The sequence below is a fragment of the Colobus angolensis genome, unplaced genomic scaffold (genome assembly GCF_000951035.1).
Source record: "Colobus angolensis palliatus isolate OR3802 unplaced genomic scaffold, Cang.pa_1.0 Scaffold90, whole genome shotgun sequence".
Classification (NCBI taxonomy): Eukaryota; Metazoa; Chordata; class Mammalia; order Primates; family Cercopithecidae; genus Colobus; species Colobus angolensis.
Window position 1 is genome coordinate 4,389,947 of NW_012122932.1, and position 18,732 is coordinate 4,408,678.

Genomic DNA, 18,732 nt, shown 5'->3' on the forward strand with positions numbered 1-18,732 from the left:
AAAAAAAAAAAAAAAAAAGTCCGAGTTTAGGGACAGGTACAGTGGCTCATGCCTATAATCCCTACACTTTGGGAGGTTGATGCAGGAGGATTGCATGAGGCTAGGAGTTCAAGACCAGCCTGGACAACATAGTGAGATCCCATCTCTACTAAAAATTTTTTTTAAATAGCTGGGCTTAGTGGCGCACACCTGTAGTCCCAGCTGCTTGGGAGGCTGAGGCCAAAGGATTGCTTGAGCCCTGAAGATCGAGGCTGCAGTGCGCTATGATCGTACACACCACTGCACTCAGCCTGGACTACGGAGCAAGATGTCGCAAAAAAAAAAAAAAAGAAAAGAGGTCATATCGGACCAGCCCCAGTAGACAGCTACTCCTCTGAGAACATCGCCCATACCTTGAACTCAGAAGGGGCTTGTTGTGCCCACTGTGGGAGAGAGAAAGCCTGACCCTGGAACATTCTGGACAGGAAAAGATCAGGGCCACACGGCCTTCCATCCCTTTCCAGCGAAAGCCTGGGGTGTCCTTTTCCCTCCCTGGGATCCCTTCGCTTACATATTCTTTGGGGCAAATGCAGGCTGGGCCATTTGGTATCCATCCTTCACCAGTTTATAGAACTTGCTGTTCACCAGGATGCCAGGGTAGGGATTCAGCCCTGCAAAGGCCGAGATCAGGTAAGAGGCCATGCCCATTGTCCTCTCCCCGTTCCCACACACCCACACACATCTTAGACTGGGGTTTGAAGGGTCCTACTTGACAACACCGCAACAGCAGCTGCTTTTCTCCAGTGCTTCCTGTGTGCCAGCCACTGTGTGGCAGGCTTAGGCTTTAGGAAGGTGTGAGCCTCCAGGCAGGCCTTATCATACCAAACAAGAATTCTTGCACAGGCTTTGGAATCAGTAAAACCAAAGCTTCAGTTGTGTGTCATTAAAGTGGGGACAGTCGGGTGGTTATGAGGGTGCTGGAGCAGGGTATTTAAGAACTGAGGACAAGTCCTTGTGCCTAGTCCTCAGGAAATGGGAGTTCTTTCTACTAGAGCCTAGTAGTAGAGAGCTGCATCTTCAAGGGTCTGTAGATTTCAGGCAATGGAGGGAAACAGTGACAAAGGAGGGTAACAGGTAGCAGCAACTGAGTAGAGACAAATGAGGGAAGAGCCAGAAAGGAGCGCCTGTCAGGGGCAGGGGGTCTGCCCCGCCCTACAGAAACCGCAATGCTGGGTTTGGAGACCCTTGCCCATTCCTGCACTCTCACCAACCCTTGCTGTGTCCTGGGCACCAAACATCTTTGTCCACCAGTGGGGCAACCAGAGGAGCCAGCCCCAGGCTCTGCCTGGAATGGGCCCAGTGGCTTACCAAGTGAGAAGATCTCCCAGAGGAGGATGCCGTAGGACCAGACGTCGCTCTGAACCGTGTAGACACAGTCAAAGATGCTCTCTGGGGCCATCCACTTCACAGGCAGGCGGGCCTGGGATAACAGTCCCCAGTTATTTTGGGCCCTGACTCTTCGCCCCCTCCTCAGCCCAGCCCAAGCCCTCCCAGCACTTACATTGCCCTTGACGATGTAGTTGGAGTCGTTCATGATGTCCCTAGCCAGCCCGAAGTCCCCAATCTTGGCCACATGCCCATTGGTCAACAGCACATTTCGCGCTGCCACATCCCGGTGGATGCACTGAGGGAAAGCGCTGCAGGGTTAGTCTTGGGCCCTCTCCTACCTGAGCCTGAGGTGAGGAGGATGGCAGGGAGGGCCCCAGATGGCTTTGGGGTCCCTGTTGGAGTAGACATCAGTTTTGGTCCTTTACCATAAACCCTTGTCTGTACCTTCTACCAGGGCCCAGGATCTAAGAACATGTAGTGTGGTTTGATCATTTAATGCTTAGAAACCGCCATTACCCTGAGCAGCTGGGGCCCTTCTCGCCCTTTGTCCTCAGAGTGGTCCGCTCAGGCCCCAGAAGCAGAGGGCTTCTGTGCAGAGCAGTAGTCTCCAAACCCTACCATTACTTCTGATCATAGCAGCTGCTGTCTGCCAGGCCCTTCCCTAAACTCTGCACACACTGAACCCTTTTTCTTTTCAAACATTGTTACACCCATTTTTATAGGTGTAGAAACTGAGGCACAGAATTTAAATAGTTGCTTAAAGTCACAGAGCAGGTGGCAGAGCCAGCAGTCAAACCACTGACTCCCAAATCTGTTCTAAGGGAGATGGCAAGAGCTCCCATTCCCTGGCACTTCTTCCTAGGCTGAGCGCACTTTATACATTATCTAATATCCTCAAAATTCTACGAGGAAGCTTCCATTATCCCCACCAGACCATGTGCTTCATGAGCAGGGACAACTGTTGTCTTTTATACACTATTTAGCAAAAACAAATGAAAAAAGCCTGGTACCAGGCCGGGCACGGTGGCTCATGCCTGTAATCCCAGCACTTTGGGAGGCCGAGGCGGGCGGATCATGAGGTCAGGAGATCGAGGCCGTCCTGGCTAACACGGTGAAACCCCATCTCTACTAAAAATACAAAAAAGTAGCCGGGCGTGGTAGCGGGCGCCTGTAGTCCCGGCTACCCGGGAGGCTGAGGCAGGAGAATGGCGTGAATCTGGGAGGTGGAGGTTGCAGTGAGCCGAGATTGCGCCACTGCACTCCAGCCTGGGCAACAGAGCGAGACTCAGTCTCAAAAAAAAAAAAAAAAAAAAAAAAAAGCCTGGTACCCTTTTTCATCTTCACACTGGGGACACAGGTGCCCAGCCCCAGAGCTCTAGCCTTGGGCACAGCTTTCTCCCACTCACCCTTGCAGCTGCTGCCCAAATGACTCTCTCATACTCTGTCTCCTCCCCTACCCCCCGCCCCCAAGCTCCCTTTTCCCCTTTCCTCCTCCCCATCGTCACTCATTCAGCCTCCCCAGAACACACCTGGGTGGCTACGAGCCAGGGCCAGGTTCCTACTCACATTCTTGGAAGCCAGGAAGGCCATGCCCTGGGCTACTTGGCTGGAGAAGTGAAGCAGGTCCCGGAGCTCCAGGGGCCGTCCATCCTCCTTGTCCAGGTCTAGAGGGGGAAGAGGCATCAGGGCAGCCCTGCCACACTCCCCACGCCTCACCCCAGCAGCCCCTTCTCCTTTTCCCTTATTATCAAGCAAATGGGGCCTGGCCCTGGGACCTCCTCACCTTGCTCAGAGAAGGAGTCATTTGAAGAAGTAGAGACAGGTCTCATCTCCACATAGGTGTCCACACCCTGGCTGGAGAAGCCACTGTCCCTACGTAGGAGAGAGGGTTGGAGGGCAGGGGTCAGTCCCCATCACTGCACTGCTCAGCTCAGGCCTGGACCACCTGCCACCGCATGGTCAACTGGAACCTCCCTTTGTGATAAGAAACCCTCTTGCCACGCTCCATCTGAGTGAGCATTGGTCTCTGCTTGGCTGCCCCGGGTGAGGGAGCTTACAACCCATTCTGGTTTGGGGCAGCTCTGCCTGTGAGAAAGTTCTTCACTGTTGCTAATGCCAATCTGCCCCTGAGATTTTCCTCCTAGCCCTTGCTCTACGCTCAAGGGCCACAGAGAAGTTCGAGTCCTCTTCCCCATAATAGCCCTACTAGAATCGGGGCATATCCTAGGGCCCCTTGAGTCCTCTCTTCTCTAGACAGTGCCTCTCACCCCTGGCTTCACATTAAAATCACTTCGGGAGCTTTTAGGACCAGGCTAATTACTAATACTTCAGAAACTCTAGGGGCAAAACAGTCATTCACTGATTTAAATCTCCCCAGGGAATCACAAAAGTGCAGTCTAAGCTGAGGCCCACTGGTCTAGGTCTAGAGCAGTGCTGCTTAAACACCAGTTCGTGTGCAGGTAAATCACCCCGGCAATCCGCAATGCAGATTTTGAATCAGCAGGCCTGGGTGGGTGGGCCTGAGGTGGTGCACTTCCAGCAGTCCTCAAGAGATGCCTATGAGAGCACACAGGGTAGAGAATTTGAGAAGCACTACTGTAGATTGAAGCACTACTGTTCCCCAACCAGATAGGATGTCGCTCTCCCTCCTGTCCCCTCTGCACTAGGGATGTGTACCTTGACAATGTCCATATTCTAGCGTTCCCAGAAGGAGAAACTAAGCCGGGCGCGGTGCCTCAAGCCTGTAATCCCAGCACTTTAGGAGGCTGAGACGGGTGGATCACGAGGTCAGGAGATCGAGACCATCCTGGCTAACACAGTGAAACCCCGTCTCTACTAAAAATACAAAAAACTAGCCGGGCGAGGTGGCGGGCACCTGTAGTCCCAGCTACTTGGGAGGCTGAGGCAGGAGAATGGCATAAACCCGGGAGGCGGAGCTTGCAGTGAGCTGAGATCCGGCCACTGCACTCCAGCCCAGGCGACAGAGCAAGACTCCGTCTCAAAAAAAAAAAAAAAAAAAAAAAAAAAAAGGAAAAACCAATGTTTTATTTATAATCTGACGGTGGCAAAATCTTCCACTCCCTTGTTGTAGAAACTATACTTCTATTAACAGCCTGGGATCCTTTTGGCAGAGTTGGTTTACAGGCCATTTGCCCTCAAAATTACCCACTCTGGGAATACTTTCCCCATCTGCGTATTTGAAGATGGAAGCTAATACTTTCCTTTGGTGTTCATTTTGATCTGATCTTCAGAGGCCTAGTGTGTGCCACCCTCATAGAAGTGTCAGGGAATCAGAAGAGGAAGTGATGCTGCCAGGCCCCCATTTTTAGGGCCCCGGGTGTAGAGATGGCCTCCTTCTCTTTTGCCTTCTGAAGCATGGCAGCTGACAGTATCTAGGATGAGGGCACAGTGTACACCCTTCTTGTTCTGATCCTGTCCTGGCCCCACAAGCCCCTGAGACAGAGACCTCCAGGACAGCAGTGTGGCTTGGGTGACTCCTGGACTGGAAGTCAAGACAGCAGGATTTTAGTCCAGGCTCCGCCTCTGGCCCTGACTCATGTGTGACATGAATCTCCCCACTTCCTCTCTTTGGTTCCCCATGTGGCTCTGTCTGTCGGACGGCTCTGTTCCAGATGGCTTCCAGGAATCACAGCACCACAGAACAACAGAGCCGGGAAGACCCTGAGAGGTTCAACACTGACAGCTTGGCTGGGGAAACAGGTCCAAGTGGGCCGGGGACCTGGCCACGATCATGCTGTTTTGTCTCCTCTCATCCAACAGTTAACACACCCTGTCCCCACTCCCCCATGGGAATGTGGGACACTGATACTGGCTGCTCCTAGGTGGAACAGGTGCTCTGCATCGCCAGCACGGGCTATGGGCGAAACAGGGGCGACTTCTCCCCACATCTGCCCATCTCTCTCTTTTTTTTTTTTTTTTTGAGACGGAGTTTCATTCTTGTTGCCCAGGCTGGAGTGCAATAGTGTGATCTTGGCTCACGGCAACCTCTGCCTCCCAGGGTTCAAGCGATTCTCCTGCCTCAGCCTCCCGAGTAGCTGGGATTACAGGCATGAGCCACCACGCCCGGCTAATTTTGTATTTTTAGTAGAGGTCAAGTTTCACCACGTTGGTCAGGCTGGTCTCGAACTCCTGACCTCAGGTGATCCGCCCACCTCGGCCTCCCAAAGTGCTGGGATTACAGGTGTGAGCCACCACACCCAGCCACATCTGCCCATCTCTTACTAGGGCTCCAGGCACAGATCTCGGTTGATCTTTTACACACACTGGGTGGAGATTTCATTGACGCATGTCTCCACCAGACTATGAGCTGCCCATCTTTGCCCTCCACACTCCCAGAACATGGTAGATGTTCAAATATTTGTTGAATGAAGGGGAAAAGGAGTAGAGAAACAGAGGTGCCCATAAAACCTGTGGGTGGCTACTTCCCATGACACAGGTGGCAGGTGAGGGCCACATAGCCACCCAATCATTAGCCATCCAACCCTGAGCTGGCTTTGAAGACAGACTCGGGTCCCGCCTCCCAGACCTGGCCTTTTTCTTATCCTTTGCCAGGGGCTACCTGCGGACATATTTCTTCTCCAGGTGGATGTTCTTATAGTCAGCGCCTCCCTCGGGGTCCTGGCCAGGGCTCAGGCTGGGTCCCAGCATGGCCTCAGCCTTCCTTCGCAGAAAGTTGAGCAGGTCGCCATAGCAACAGTATTCCGTGATGACCAGTACAGGGCCTAAAGCAGCCAAGGGTGTGGGGTGAGGGAGGTGCTGAGTGCTCCCGTGTGTGAACAGGAGCATGGGAATGGGGGCAGTGAGGCCACTGGACCGGGACTCAGCACAGCTGAGTTCTAACCTCGGCTCTGAGCAAGTTTCCCTGTGCCTCAGTAGTTTCATCTGTTTAAAACAGATGGCTTTGGTGGGGCGTGGTGGCTCGTGCCTGTAATCCCAGCACTTTGGGAGGCCAAGGTGGGTAGATCACGAGGTCAGGAGATCGAAACCATCCTGGCTAACATGGTGAAACCCCATCTCTACAAAAATACAAAAATTAGCCAGGCGTGGTGGCGGGCGCCTGTAGTTCCAACTACTCGGGATGCTGAGGCAGGAGAATCGCTTGAACCTGGGAGACAGAGGTTGCAGTGAGTCAAGATCACACCACTGCACTCCAGCCTGGGTGAGAGTAAGGCTTCGTCTCAAGAAAAAACAAACCAACAACAAAAAAGTCCTTAAAAAAATGTAGCCCAAGAATTATTTCTTCAAAGGAAAGCTGTGGCGGCTCAGTGTAGGTCAGAGCCGCTATTGGTGAGGAGGATGTGGGGCACTTGGAGTTCCAGCAAAGCCTGGGGCACCTCTGTGGGCCCTGGGGAGAGTGTCCAAGCATCCTTGAATGGAGGCTTCATAAGAGGTAGGCAGGGGGCTTCACTGCAGACCCACAGGATCCAGCTCCCTGGAAGCAGGGCCTAGGAGCTTGCACATTCATCTCCTTCTCCAAGGGCTCTGATGTTCCCTATCAGTCTCTCTTTATGCCTTCAGCTGCCTGTGCAGCTCCTGACTAGTCCAGGAGACAGGCCCAGGAGTTTAAGGGATGCTGTGACCAGGATCCCACTGGCACATGGATCAGTAGGATCCTGAGAAGGGGAAGATGGAACAAAGTAGCTCTGGGGCCCTCAGATCTCCCAGAGGCCCCAAGACCTTGGCCCCATGAGCCCCAAGACCCTTACCTCCATGAGTGCAGGCTCCCAGAAGGTTGACAATGTTCTCATGCTGGCCCAGGTGGCTCATGATCTTCAGCTCAGACATGAGGGCTTCCTTCTCATCAGCATGGGCCGTGGCTGGGAGAAAGAACCACAGGTCCCACAGACGGGGAGAGGGCAGGACACAGAGCACCACACAGATACATGGGGACCAAATGCAAAGACCCAGGGGAGCAAGCAGGGCATACCCCAAGACCCAGAGTGGCCAGAAGCCAAAAGAAGAAGGAAAAATGCAGACACACAGATGGCAGAGAGAGAGAGAAGAGGGATGAGCCTGTCACTGAGCTGGTCTTCAGGTGACAGGAAGCCAAACTGTGGCCAAGCCACGGTCCTAAGTGGCCTCTCTGCACCCCCAGCCTTTTTGGAACTCAGTCAGAAGCCCCTTCACAACTAAAGGGTGACCCAGACCTTCTTGGAGCCAGGAGTCAGAGGGCGCCTGGAGCTCACAAGAAAACTCAAGTCCTCATCCCTGAGCTCTGTCCCCCAGGCTTCAACAGGTTGAAATGTGGGCGATGCCTCTTGTGACACCAGGGCCAGCCCACCCCCACCATCTACCACCCCCCATCCTTTCCCTCATCCCATCACTCACACTTCAGCATCTTCACAGCCACCTTCAGGACAGCATCCTCCTTGCCCAGACCAAAAGCCGTGGCCTCCACCACCTTCCCAAAGGCGCCAGCTCCGAGGGTCTTACCTGCCACGCACACAGGTCCCTTAGGTCCCAGGGCACCAAAGGGCCTCTGTCCAAAGGCCCATGGGCCCCCTGCAACCCCCACAGGCCCTGTGATAGGAAGGTGTGGGGTGCTGAGCTGCCGTCTCACCAAACTGCAGGTTGTTCCGGGGGAACTCCCACTTCTCATTGTAAGGCAGCTGCGTGGGGTCAATGAAAGTATAACTGTTGCCCTCATAGCTCTCGATGATCTTCCAGCGGACCTGGTACTTGGGCTTCTGCAGGAGAGGAAGGGAGCACATGGCAGTCGGGGCTGGCAGGCAATTCGTGGACCTCATCTCCGACCCCTAAAAGCAGGGGTGTGGGCAGTCCCGAGGCACCCAGTGGGAGAAGGCAGGGCAAGGCCTGCTCTGGGCTGAGAGAGGACATGAGAGCATGTTCCTTCTTGACTCTGCCTTCTTGTGTGACCTTCCCTTCTCCAAGCCTCAGTTTCCCTATTTGTGTATTGAAGACCTTGGACAGGACAACCTCTGAGGGCCTTGATATCTCTGATAATCTGGTAATTCCTGAGCCAGGAGGGAGGGTGGGACTTGAGATCTTATCCATCCATTCATCTGTCCATCCATCTACCCACCCACCCTCCCATCCAAATATATATATTTTTTAATTGTGGTAAAACATACATAAAATTTATCATCTCAACCATTTTTAAGTGTATGGTTCAGTAGTATTAAGTAAATTACATTTTACATTGTTGTACAACCAATTTCCAGAGCTCTTTTCATCTTACAAAACTGAAACTCTGTTCCCGTTAAAGAGCAACTCCCCTTTCCCTCCTCCAGCCCCTGGCAACCATGATTCTGCTTTCCGTCTCTGTGAATTGTACTGCTCTAGGCACTGCATCTCAGTGGACTCACACAGCATGTGTCTGTTGGGATTGTCTTATTTCACCCAGCGTAATGTCTTCAGGGTTCATCCATGTTGCAGCATAGATCAGATCAGAATTCCCTTCCTTTTTAAGGCTGAATAATAGCAGCCCATCCACATACTTTCTTGAGAGTCTATTTGTGTCAGGCACCACTGATTCAAAGCTGAACAGGACAAAGTCCCTGCCCCTCCATGAAGTTTGCATTCTAGTGGCTGAGAGAGGCATTAAACGCAAATACATATGTAGGAAATTCTCAAGTGGTGCTATGAAGAAAATAAAGAAAGATAAGTCAGGGAAGGCCCCTAAAGAGCCCGCCATGTGACCATCAGAGGAAGAATTTTCCAGGAACTGTGCATGGAAATACTGTATGCTTGACATGGGAACGATCCTGGCAAGTTTGAGCTACAGGAAGGCAGCCATCATGACTTGAGGGAAGTCAGGGGGAAGGTTCCAGAAGCAGGAAGGTCTTGAGGGCTATGATAAGGTAAGTGGGTTCCCTTTTGGGATTTTTTTTTTTCCAAGACAGGACCTCCGTCACCCAGGCTGGCATGCAGTGGGGCAATCTTGGCTCACTGCAGCCTCGACCCCCGAGGTTCAAGCAATCCTCCCACCTCAGTCTCCCAAGCAACCGGGACTACAAGCGTGTGGCACCACACCTGGCTAATTTGTGTAGAGACAGGGCTTTGTCACAGCCTAGGCTGGTCTTGAACTCCTGAGCTCAGGCAGTTTGCCTGCCTCGGCCTCTGAAAGTGCTAGGATTACAGGTGTGAGCTCCCACACCTGGCCAGGCAGTGAAAGACCCTGAGAGTTTGACACAGGTAAGTCACCATCTGACTTTTTTGAGACAGGATCTTGCTCCTTCACCCATGCCGGAGTGCAGTGGCATGATCATAGCTCACTAAGCTCAAACTCCTAGACTCAAGCAATCCTTCTGCCTAGGCCTCTCAAAGTGCTGGGATTATAGGCGTGAGCCATTGCACCCAGCCTTGACTTTACCATGTTGAGAGAGAGAGAGAGAGACAGACCCTGCCCACTAGATAAATTCGGGAGGACCAGGACCTTTGGAAAGACCCGATTTCCTTCCTTAGGCTCTCCGTGCTGTTACCACCCAGCCAGGGGAGGCACAGCCCTAGGATGTGGGGAAGAGGAATGGCTGCCCATTTCTTGCCCAGAGGGCAGCTACTGAGGGGGAACACCATGCTAAGGGTTGCCCATGAGAAGTGCTGATGGAAGACCAAGTTGAGGGGGAAAGTGGAAGCTGGGCTGGGGCGGTGGAGGACACTGCGGCCTTGGGTCAGCAGAGCAACTCTTTCCGGCCAGGCCTTGGGGATGGGACCAGCTTGGCTGTGCCTGCAGCTGGGCTCCTTCCCTGGGCACCCGAGGTAGAAGCTTAAAGGAAGTGTGGGCCGGTGCTGGGGAGGAGGCTGGCCTTTGGTTGAGAGAAAAGATTCCAGTCATGTCCTTTGTAGCAACATGGTGCAGCTGAAGGCCATCATCCTAAGCAAACTAACACAGGAACAGAAAACCTACATACCACATGTTCTCACTTATAAGTGGGGGCTAAATATTGAGTACGCGTGGGCATAAAGATGGCACCAACAGACATTGGGGGCTACTAGACCGGGGAGGGTGGGAGTGGGTGAGGGTTGGAAAACTGTGGGTGCTCTGCTCAGTACCAGGTGATGGCATCCATATCCCAAAACTCAGCATCACGAAACATACCTATGCAGCAAAACTGCACATCTACCCCCTGAATCAAAAATAAAATGTTGACATTTTTAAAGAGAGAGACAGGGAGAAAGACTCCAGCTAACCATCGGGAAGAACTTCTAGCTGGTAGTTAAGGAGAAAAGACTGCAATTAGAAATGAGGAGGAACTAACTTCCGGGATCGATTCAGGAGGGCGGACTACAGATGAACTTCAGAGCCTCTGTGGTATAGCTTGGGAGAGAGGCTGAAATGGGACACGGGGCGAAGAACTTCCCAAGTCTCCAAGGATCCAAATCCTGCCCGTGGGTACCTTCCCAGCCCAAAAGACAGCAACAGGGCGAGGAGGGGATTCTTCAACCTCTCCCGGCCACTTCCATCTCTAGGAGCCTCTGTGGCCAAGACTGTTTTTTCTCCTCACCACTTCTTGTTCCTCTGTCCCTCTGCAGCTGGGCTGAGTCAGCCCCTCCCTGCCCCCAGCTGGGCAGGGGGCACTGTTGAAATGGAGGGGATCAAGGAGGAAGAGGTTTGGCTGGATTCTCAGATCTCTGAATCCTAGGCTCCTATTCCTGGAAGCAGACCAAGCTGCCTTCTGCCTGCCTCCGGAACCCTCCTCTGCCCCTGCTGGGCCTGTAAACCTCCCAGGGCACCTGTGCCATCCCTGGAAAGGGCTCATGGGCGTCTACCCAGAGGCAGCCTCTCTTCCAAAGAACTATGAGTAAGAGATCAAGAGCGGGGGATGGGCCAGGCTTCCTGAGAAGGGTGGATGTAATTGTCATGATGGCAGTGAGTTCTTCCTGAGCTCTTCCTGGGAGTAGGGCACTGGACTAGATGCTTGAAGCACATCACCCCATTGATCCCTTGCAATGGGCCTAAGCTCCAGGTCCACCCCGACTTCCTCCCTTCCTCCCCACCAAAGGGGGTATGGAGACAAAGTCCCAGTCCCCTCCCCATCTAGGCCTGCTGGTTCTGGATGAGTGGATGTTCTCCATCCCAGGAAGGTGGAGATCTGAACAATTCCCAGTGGAATCCTTGGGGACCCTCCTGTCCCTCCTCAGAACTCAGTTCCAGCTCCCAGAATCATAGTCTCTCCAGCAGCCTCCCTGGACCCTCGCTTCTCTGCTGCCTCAGCCATTTCCCTGTGTGCCTCCTCCTCCAGAGGAGCCTGCTGACTCCTGCCCTTTTCTCTTCCCCCACAGCCCCTCTTGTGGTCACTCCAGGGGACAGAAAGGTGATGACTCAGCCCTGAGGCAGAACAAACCCTCCCCACAGGCCACTTCTTTCCCCAGGCCTGGGCAATGAGGAGAGGCTGGGCTGAGTCCCCAGTGAAGGAGCAAGGCTCCAAACCTCATGGAGCAAGGCAGAGGAGGATGGGAGGGCAGGCACTGAGGCAGGGGCATGACCATCCTGACCCTTCAAAGTCTGGTCCCACGGGTAGACACCTCGGCCTGGAGCTAAAGGGCCTGTGAATGGGTATAGGGGAGGAGGGTAGCTGCAAGTTCTCGAGGCCTTGCATAGGCTCCAGGGGCAGCTGAATTTCCTGGACAGGAAGTGTGGAGGTGACATGTTCCAAAAACGGTCCCGTGGAGAGAAGATACAGAGTTCCTAAACCACAGCCAAGGGGGCTGGCCGGCTCAAGGCAGAAAGGGCTGCAGGGGGCCCTAGGCCCTTCTCTGGAATCTCTGCATGGCTGTCCTGGCAGCTCTGTGGACACTGTGAGGCAGTTTTCAGTTCCATGTAAGGAAGAACTTTGCAAAAATTGGAGCTGCTCAGAGAAGGAACGGGTGGCCCCAAGCGTGAGTAAGGTCCCGTCCCTGGAGTTGGGTGGGTTGGGCCAAACAACTGCTTTGGGTGTGTAGTCAAGGAGATGATGCCCAACCTCAGACCTCCCCCTCCCTTCCACCATCCCAAGATGCATGAGCTAACTCTGGTTCCCCAACGAACTTCCTCCTGGGACAAGAGTGTGCAGCTCCTATCACGGAGACTATCTGCATCCAGCACCCCACCCAGTCCTCTATGTGCGTTGTGGTACGGAATCCCTCACAACAGGCTGTTAATGATCCCATTTTACAAATGGAGAAGAAACTTAGACACACCAACTTTCCCATCATCCCATAGCCAGAACTTGGCAGAGGCAGTATTTAGACCCAGATTCACTGAAGTCCAAGTTTCCGGTTCTTAAACTAGACCACCAGTGGGCTCTTGGCTTGTCAGAGGAGGAGGGGCTGTTAAAGAGCACCCAGACCTATAGTACAAGAGGGGAAACTAAGGCCCAGAGAGGATAGCGAGTCAACCGAGGTTACTTGGCAAAACAGTGTCAGAGCTGGACCTAGATCCTGAGGTCTTGACCGGGGATGCCCTCAGAGCAGCCTTCTCATGCTGGGTGCTGGCAGAAGTAGAGAGCCCGATCCATGTGCCCCTAGGGTTCCCCCAACATCCCTCCCACCCTGCCCACTTCAAGCCTTCTTCTCACAAAAGCCCCAAGGAGGTGTGGGGAAGAAAAGGTAGCCAAGGGGACACAAGATGGGTCATTCAGCCCCTGATCACAGCACTCCCTTGTTCAAACCCACTGACGGCCTTGGACTGACAGGTTGGGGTCCAACCCTTCAGACCCCCCAACCCCACCCTGGTCTTCCCCTTGCCTGCCCCTCTGCACACTCGGCCCTCTCCTCCAGAGATACCCTTTCCCTAAGTCTCATCTCCCCTGCTGCATCCCTCATCCTCCAAAACCCGTCCCACCAATGCCAAGCCACCTCGTCCAGGCAGTCTCCCTTACCCACCAGCCTGAAAAGTGCCTGCACTTCTGACCTCCCACAGCCCTCTGGCCTGGTCCTCTCAGCTTCTGATCACATTGCACATGGTCTTTGTGTGGTCGGGCAGGCGGTGGAGGCCATGGGCTCTAGGGACAGAAGCCCCTGGGGCCCAGTGCCAAGCATATCCCTCAGCCCCTTGGGGAGTTTCTTAACCTTGCTGAGCCTCACCTTCCTGATGGGTAAGATACTGACTAGTATACTTCCTGCCTCCAGCTTCTTGTGAGGGTAAAATAAGATGAGTCAATGTTTCACGTAATGATTGGGACATGCTTTGGAGTCCCCCGCTCAGGGTTAAAAACCAGACTCTGCCTTTGACCAGCTATAGACAAGGGCAACTGTCCCAACCTCTCAGAACCTCAGTTTACAATTCTGTAAAATGGGCTAATGTTAGCTGCATACAATGGTTGCTGAGGGCATTAAATGAGATGATGTAGGTAACATGCTACAGAAAAATACCCCTCAAATCACTATCATATACTGAGCAGGCAGTGACAGGGAGCATACTACCTGTGCAACATGCACTAAATGGCAGCTTTGACTAATAGGACAGTAACATGAAATAATGAAGAGGACGGCCACAGGCTCTCGTCTTCACTAGACCATGTGCTACTTAGGGCCCAGGGGACACCACCCTTGTATGTCCACTTCCTCTGTCCCGTGCTGGGTGCCGGGACACCCCCGGGCTGAGAGAGGATCCCAGGTCTAGGCTGCCCCGGAATGCCGTTCCTCTCCTCACTCTATAATCCATGCCCTTGCTTTCGTGCCTTTTGGTTTTGTTTCTTGAGCTGGGATCTGGCTGTATTACCCAGGCTGGTCCCTAACTCCTGGCCTCAAGTGATCCCCCTGCCTCAACCTCCCAAGTAGCTGGGATTACAGGTGTGCCCTTGCTTTCATGGCTATTTGATTAGCACCTGTCTCTCGCACTAGACAGTAAACACTATGAGGGCAGAGCCTCAGAGGCCACCCAGCAACTGGCTCATGTTGGCATACAGTAGGCACCCACTAAAGAGCTGTTAGCTGACTGACTGACTGACTGACAGGAGGAGGAAGAGTGAATCCATGCAGCCTGGGGGTACCGTCCAAATCTGGCTCACTCAGGCGCCTGGCAGCCCCACTCTGCTCCAGCTCACCTGCTTATACTTGTACAATAGCAGCAGGAGCAGCAGCAGAAGCAAGGCCATGACGGACATGCAGGCGACCACCACCGGTGTGAAGAGGAACTCATCCGGAGGATGCGTGCGGGCTCCTGGAAGGCATGAAGCAAAGCAGTGAGCAGGCAGGGGCGCCTCCGAGCCCCTTCCCTGATGAGGTCAGGCCTGCACACTGCTTGTAACACAGTGGGTGCTTAATAAATGCTTGTTGACTGAATGAAGCATCCCCCAACTGGAAGCCTCTGAGGCCTCTCCTGCAGACCCTCCCCAAGAGAGAGGAAGAGGGCGGCCTCTCTAGCTCTGCTCATGTCCACCCCAAACCCTGTCTGGAGACACAGCCTCCGGTTGCTGGGAGTAGGAAGCCTCTGGGGTCATGCAGTCTCACCCTCTGCCAGTGTAAGAAACCTCTCTGCAGCAGCCTGGCCTGGTGCCCAGCCATGGCTTGCACCACGCACACCCTCAGTGTGCATACCCTCAGTGACGGGAGACGATGAGTGCACTACACCTCCAGGAAGCTCGGTCAGAAAGGCCTTCTTGGAGGTCACACTGCAACCTTCCTCTCCTGCATTTCCCCTGCAGCCTCCCCACATGCCCTTTGGAACCACACAGCCCTTCTGAGGGTCTAGCAAGCCAGGCCTGTGGCCCCAGGCTCTCTTCTTCCCTGGATCTATAATCCTAGTTCTTGTGATGTTTTGGAGGACATGATTTCCACTTCCTTACTCAGATCAATAACTTAGATCTGCAGTCAAATTTCACCTGTGCCACTTAGGAGGTGTGTGACATTGAGCCTAGGGAAAATTATATTTATTTTCTAGGTTTGTAGGAGTTAATTGAGATAATCCCTGTCAAGAGCTTAACACAGTGCCTGGCGCAGCGGAAGCCTTCAACAAAATGTTGGCTTTATTATAATACACAACCTCCAGCAGTGAGACCCAGAGTGGCCACAGGCACCTGCATGCAGTTGGACCCCGGTAGCAGTTGTCCAAGGTCAGCCGCTGGGGACACTAGTGACCACCTCTGAGCCAGGCAGAGGCCAGAGTCTGGCACACAGTGGGTGCCAGAGCCTGGTTGTCAAAAGCCTGAGGATGCTGTGGGTCTCTGAGAATCACAGAACTAGCTGGTAAGGAGCCTTTGTGTAAAGCAGAGAGAGGCAGCCTGTGTTGTGCACAGGACTGGGCATCATTGCCCAGAGCAGCCTCTTGCACAGCAACCTCAAATGGATAGACTGTGTCTGGAGCAAGAGGGGAGAGTTGGAGAAGGCCGTCGTGAGCTGGCGATGAACTGTTTCCTTGCTCATTGCCTGCCTCCCTCATCAGACTAAGCTCTGGGGAGGCACTACTTCCTTGCATAGGGCACGTCCCTGGCACATGGCGCATAATGCCTGCACATCCTTGTGAATTAATGCATGAGTTAGAGTGCAGGGGTAAGAGTGAGGGCCAGTTTCTTCAGGCTGCTTTCTCTCTGCTTTCACAGAGACTGCTCCATCCTACTGCTTCAGGAGACCTGCCGGGCAGGAGGGGCTTGGATTGGCCCAGAGAGGTAGACCTTGGTATTGCTAGGATCTGCTCCAAAGGTGGATCTGACCCCAGCTCCCTCGGCAGGGTGGGTTGGGGGTGGGGTGGGCAGTTTCCAGGACCGACTCCCATCTCCACCTAAAGGAGCCGGGGTGGGGTAGGGGGTGCGAAGGCTCCCGCTCACCTGCAGAGATGGGTATGAAGGCCCAGGAGCCACTCCCCACGCTGTTGTGGGCCCTGCACTCATAGGTTTGGTTGTGCTCTAAGGTCTCAGCAGTCAGCAGGCTCTGCACGGTCACCTTCTGGAAGGGCTCCTGGCTCAGGACCTCAGGGTGTGGGTCATCCCAGACCTGCAGCACTTGGGCCTCATCGCACCTGGGAAAAGCAGATTGTGGCTCAGAGCTTCAGGGTTCCCAGTGCCAGCATGTCCCTCCCACTCACAGGGTGCCCAGCCCCTGAGCCCAGGTGAGGGAGGTAAGTAGAGCCCACTTACCTATCAGTGTGGCCAGCGCACTGCAGCCATGTCACGTTGGGCTGGGGGTACCCAGAGGCAGCACACAAAAGGGTGCCAGAGCCATTGATGGAGGTCCATATGACACTTACCTCCGGGGGGTCTGAGGAAGAGAGGAGGCCCCAAGTCACATTCTCCCCGCCACCTCCCAACCTCCCAGTCAGTACCTCCTTCCCTGTGTCCTGCCCCAGTCAACCCCATCCCTCCAGGCAATCCCAGGGACTCCACCCCAGGCAGCGCTCCGCCCCAGCACTCACATCGAAGGGTGAGCTCAAACGTCAGAGCTCTCCAGCCTCCTGGGTTTCTGGCCAGGAAGGAGTAGCGGCCAGCCTCAGAGGGCTTCAGGCGGGGCAGAGAGAGGGTGAAGGTGTGCCTACAGGAGAGAATCAGGTGGTCTTGGTGAGCCCCAGCCTAGTATGACCCCTACAGGATTGCAGTCAGATAACAGCCTTAAAGGAGTTTATTTTATTTTTGGTAAAATGTCCAGGGCCCAATGGCCTTGGGTAAGCGAGGTACGCAGGCAGGGTGCCATTGAGACATGCAAAAACCACCAATCCTATTTCCTCAGTTGGTTTTCTTATCTGAAAGTGTTTTTTTCCTGAGGTTTAATAGTGGTGATGTCTTCATGATGCTGGGAGGCATATCACAGGTCCCCTACGTTGACCACTGTCACTGAACTAAGCTTTCATGAAAGCTGCAATCCCTGCTAAAAATCCCTGAAGTGCCAACCTTGCCAAGAGGGACTGAGAAAAAGACAAGAGGCAGGATGTAGGGCCCTGGGTTCTAAGCCATGTTGCTGCAGAGACTGGGGTTCAAGTCCTGGTGCTGCCGTTTCTTGGCTGTGTGACCTTAGACAAGTACTTAACCTCTCTGATCCCTCATTTCCTTTGCTGTGAGTGATATCGATGGTAATTAATTAACAGGCTTGGCCTGAGGATTAAAGGGATATGTATTTAGGGTGCTTGACACAGAATTTGACTGTCTGGGGGCACTCAATTTAATGGTACCCTTTATTACAGAAAAGGCTCGGGAGCGAAAACTAACAACAAAAATCATCTTTGTTTGATTCTGAGAAATTTTTTGTTTTATTCTTTATCTCTATTTTATAATTTGTCCACAATGAACATGTGTTGTTTAGGTAATAAATATGTTTTTTAAAAAGTCCCCCAGTTCACTGTCAAAATAAATAAAATTTAAAAAATTATAGCAAATGGCCAGTTCTTGCTTGGGAAATGTCTGCAGCTACTACTGGACTGAAATCCATGGTATTCAGAGAGCAGTCTCATCCAGCCAGACCCTGGGCATATAGAAGCCCTCTGTCCAGGTCAGTTCTTGAGATAACCTCCACCCCTTTAACTAAAAAGAATTGGACTTTTTTGGATGATTGAAAGTCACCATTATGAACACACCACCACATGAACTAAAATTCAGTGGCTGTTTGGAGTCCGGGCTTGTCTGCCTTGTGCTGAAAGGGCCCAGACTGTTGTTTTAGGGGATCTCGTGTTCCTTTCCTCAATGCCTCTGTGGCTTATGGACCCATTAAACCCATCCATGGACCAGCCCCCTCCAAAGGGCCTACAGATTCCAAATTCAGAACTTCTGCTTTAAATGAGAGAGAGACAGAGACCTGGCCAGAAAGGACCAGAAGGGAATTGAAGAGGAGGAAGGTGAGGACAAGAAAACATCCTTGTTGTTTCTGACAATTGGCAAGCAAGATTCTGGGAATCAGTGAGGTTTGTGCTTCCGGAGCTAGAACCAGAATCCCAAAGAGTTTTGGAGTTAGTCTAAGGGATCCACACAGGGATGACAAACAGATCTCTCACGAGCCAACTATGCTGGAAATACTGCCTGGGGCCTGTGTTGAGGAGGAGTCTGAGGCCACATCTACACTCTGCAGAAGAGAGTTGCAGAAGAATGAATGAGAGTGCGTGTGGCATGCACACCATGCATTCGCTACCCTTAATCAGGCTGTACTGTCTCATTCTGAAAGGGCAGGGTATGAATGATTATTTTAGGCCAGGCATGATGGCTCACACCTGTAATCCCAGCACCTTGGGAGGCCAAGGCGGGCCGATCACCTGAGGTCAGGAGTTGGAGACCAGCCTGGCCAACACGGCGAAACCCTGTCTCTACTAAAAATGTAAAAATTAGCCGGGTATGGTGGTGGGCATCTGTAATCCCAGCTGCTTGGGAGGCTGAGGCAGGAGAATCACTTGAACCCGGGAGACTGAGGTTGCAGTGAGCCGAGATCATGTCATTGCACTCCAGCCTGGGCAACAAGAGCGAAACTCTGTAAGAAAGAAAGAAAGAA

At 53.1% G+C, this 18,732-nt stretch overlaps 1 protein-coding gene across 2 annotated transcripts in view; it reads right to left on the reverse strand.

Moving 5' to 3' along the window:
- The window catches only part of CSF1R (colony stimulating factor 1 receptor), a 61,305-nt gene that overhangs the window by 1,776 nt on the left and 40,797 nt on the right, over positions 1-18,732 (reverse strand). For both annotated transcript variants that reach the window (XM_011931544.1, XM_011931543.1), the window contains 13 exons: positions 16,679-16,794; positions 16,404-16,524; positions 16,095-16,285; positions 14,376-14,491; positions 7,949-8,075; positions 7,717-7,821; positions 7,095-7,205; positions 5,948-6,110; positions 3,152-3,240; positions 2,935-3,032; positions 1,541-1,663; positions 1,348-1,459; positions 551-650 (listed from right to left, as the gene is read on the reverse strand). In XM_011931544.1, coding sequence (XP_011786934.1) covers positions 551-650; positions 1,348-1,459; positions 1,541-1,663; positions 2,935-3,032; positions 3,152-3,240; positions 5,948-6,110; positions 7,095-7,205; positions 7,717-7,821; positions 7,949-8,075; positions 14,376-14,491; positions 16,095-16,285; positions 16,404-16,524; positions 16,679-16,794 — 1,572 coding nt within the window. The remainder of the gene's footprint in view (positions 1-550; positions 651-1,347; positions 1,460-1,540; positions 1,664-2,934; positions 3,033-3,151; positions 3,241-5,947; positions 6,111-7,094; positions 7,206-7,716; positions 7,822-7,948; positions 8,076-14,375; positions 14,492-16,094; positions 16,286-16,403; positions 16,525-16,678; positions 16,795-18,732) is intronic.